Source organism: Priapulus caudatus, unplaced genomic scaffold (genome assembly GCF_000485595.1).
Source record: "Priapulus caudatus unplaced genomic scaffold, Priapulus_caudatus-5.0.1 Scaffold5336, whole genome shotgun sequence".
Lineage (NCBI taxonomy): Eukaryota > Metazoa > Priapulida > Priapulimorpha > Priapulimorphida > Priapulidae > Priapulus > Priapulus caudatus.
In genome coordinates, this window is record NW_014582397.1 from 1,590 (window position 1) to 3,061 (window position 1,472).

The 1,472-nt window shown below is 47.1% G+C and overlaps 1 protein-coding gene across 1 annotated transcript; it reads right to left on the bottom strand.

Moving 5' to 3' along the window:
• Positions 1-96: 96 nt before the first annotated feature.
• On the bottom strand, positions 97-1,224 carry LOC106819959 (reversion-inducing cysteine-rich protein with Kazal motifs-like; the record flags this gene model as incomplete). Its single annotated transcript, XM_014824524.1, has 2 exons — positions 1,104-1,224; positions 97-376 (listed from the first exon to the last, which is right to left on the bottom strand). Coding segments are annotated over exons 1-2 (401 nt in total), but the record flags the coding sequence as incomplete, so codon positions are not given.
• Positions 1,225-1,472: the final 248 nt, after the last annotated feature.

A 1,472-nucleotide genomic window follows, 5' to 3' on the forward strand; every position in this document is an offset into this window, starting at 1 on the left:
GTGTGTGTGTGTGTGTGTGTGTGTGTGTGTGTGTGTGTGTGTGTGTGTGTGTGTGTGTGTGTGTGTGTGTACCGTCTACACATACGCGACACTTACTTGCAGATCGGGTTCGTGTAGGTGCGCGTGTTGCAGGGCTTCACTTGCAGCATGCAGGCGATGGCCTTCCACAGCTGCGGCTCGCAGCGTCCGATATCGAGCACGGGTATGTTCATGAGCAGCATGCGATGGTTGATGGTGCCGTTACGCCACAGCATGATGTCGTTGCGGGCGGCGGCGTCGGCGCGTCGGTTACAGCTGCGGTAGAGCTCCGTCGGTCGGTCGTTGAAGTTGGTGCAGTAGGAGAGACCGCTGCAGCCCAGTTCACACGGCTCGTCGACTGCGAGGGGGTGTGAGGATAGTTTTTTTAAAACTTTTTTTCTCCAGATTTGACACAAGTACATACATTTACACATATAGCTGATCAAATATGTAGACACATACGTGATTTGCACAGTAATAAAAACATATTCAACGCATATTTGGGATCACATTCAAAGATTTGGGAGAATTTAAGTACGGGCTACACTAGATAAAGTCACCAACAAAATTAGGAGTGTGAGGATAGTTAGTGGGATTTACTATATATATTACACAGTGGATAACTATATTTATATAGTACTCGGCGGATTTCTTGTTGGTTTTATGAGATTTATTCGTATTACTGTCAGGTTCACAGGCTTACTCGTTAACGGGGGGAGTAGAAAGTATTTATGTCGCATGCTCTCACTTCCCCTCCCTCTCTCTTCCGCTCGCCTCTGCGCCGACTCGCCCCCTCTATCTCCTTATCTCCCCCCCCCTCTCTCTCTCTCTCTCCCCTCTCTCTCTCTCTCATTTTCTCTCTCCTTTCTCTCGCCCGATCTCCCTCTCTCTCTCTTTCGTGCGCGCGCTTTCTCTCTCTCTCTCTCCCTCGATCGATCTCTTTCACGCGCGCTCTTTCCCTCTCTCTCTCTCTCTGCCTCTCTCTCTCTCTTTCTCTCTCTCTCCTCGCGTTCGCTCGATCTCTCTCTTTCGCGCGCATGCTTTCTCTCTCTCTCGTTCTCACTGCCTCACATAGGTGAACTCACCATCGTCCAGGCAGCTGATGAGAGGCAGCTCGGACGGCTGGTACCGGCAGTGCGCGTCAAACTCCTGCCACGACTGCGTGAAGCCCGTGCTGAACGTCTGCGACCAAAGCAAAAAAATCATGACTCATCGGGGGGGGGGGGAATCCACATAATTATTTGACTGCCGTGACTCCCGCGATGTCACGTCGCCGCGGTGGTCATATATACATATACTAATATATATTCATATATACATATACTAATATATATTCATATATACATATACTAATATATATTCATATATACATATACGCATATATACATATACTCATATATACATTATACTAATATATTATACATATACTCATATATACTCATATATACATAATT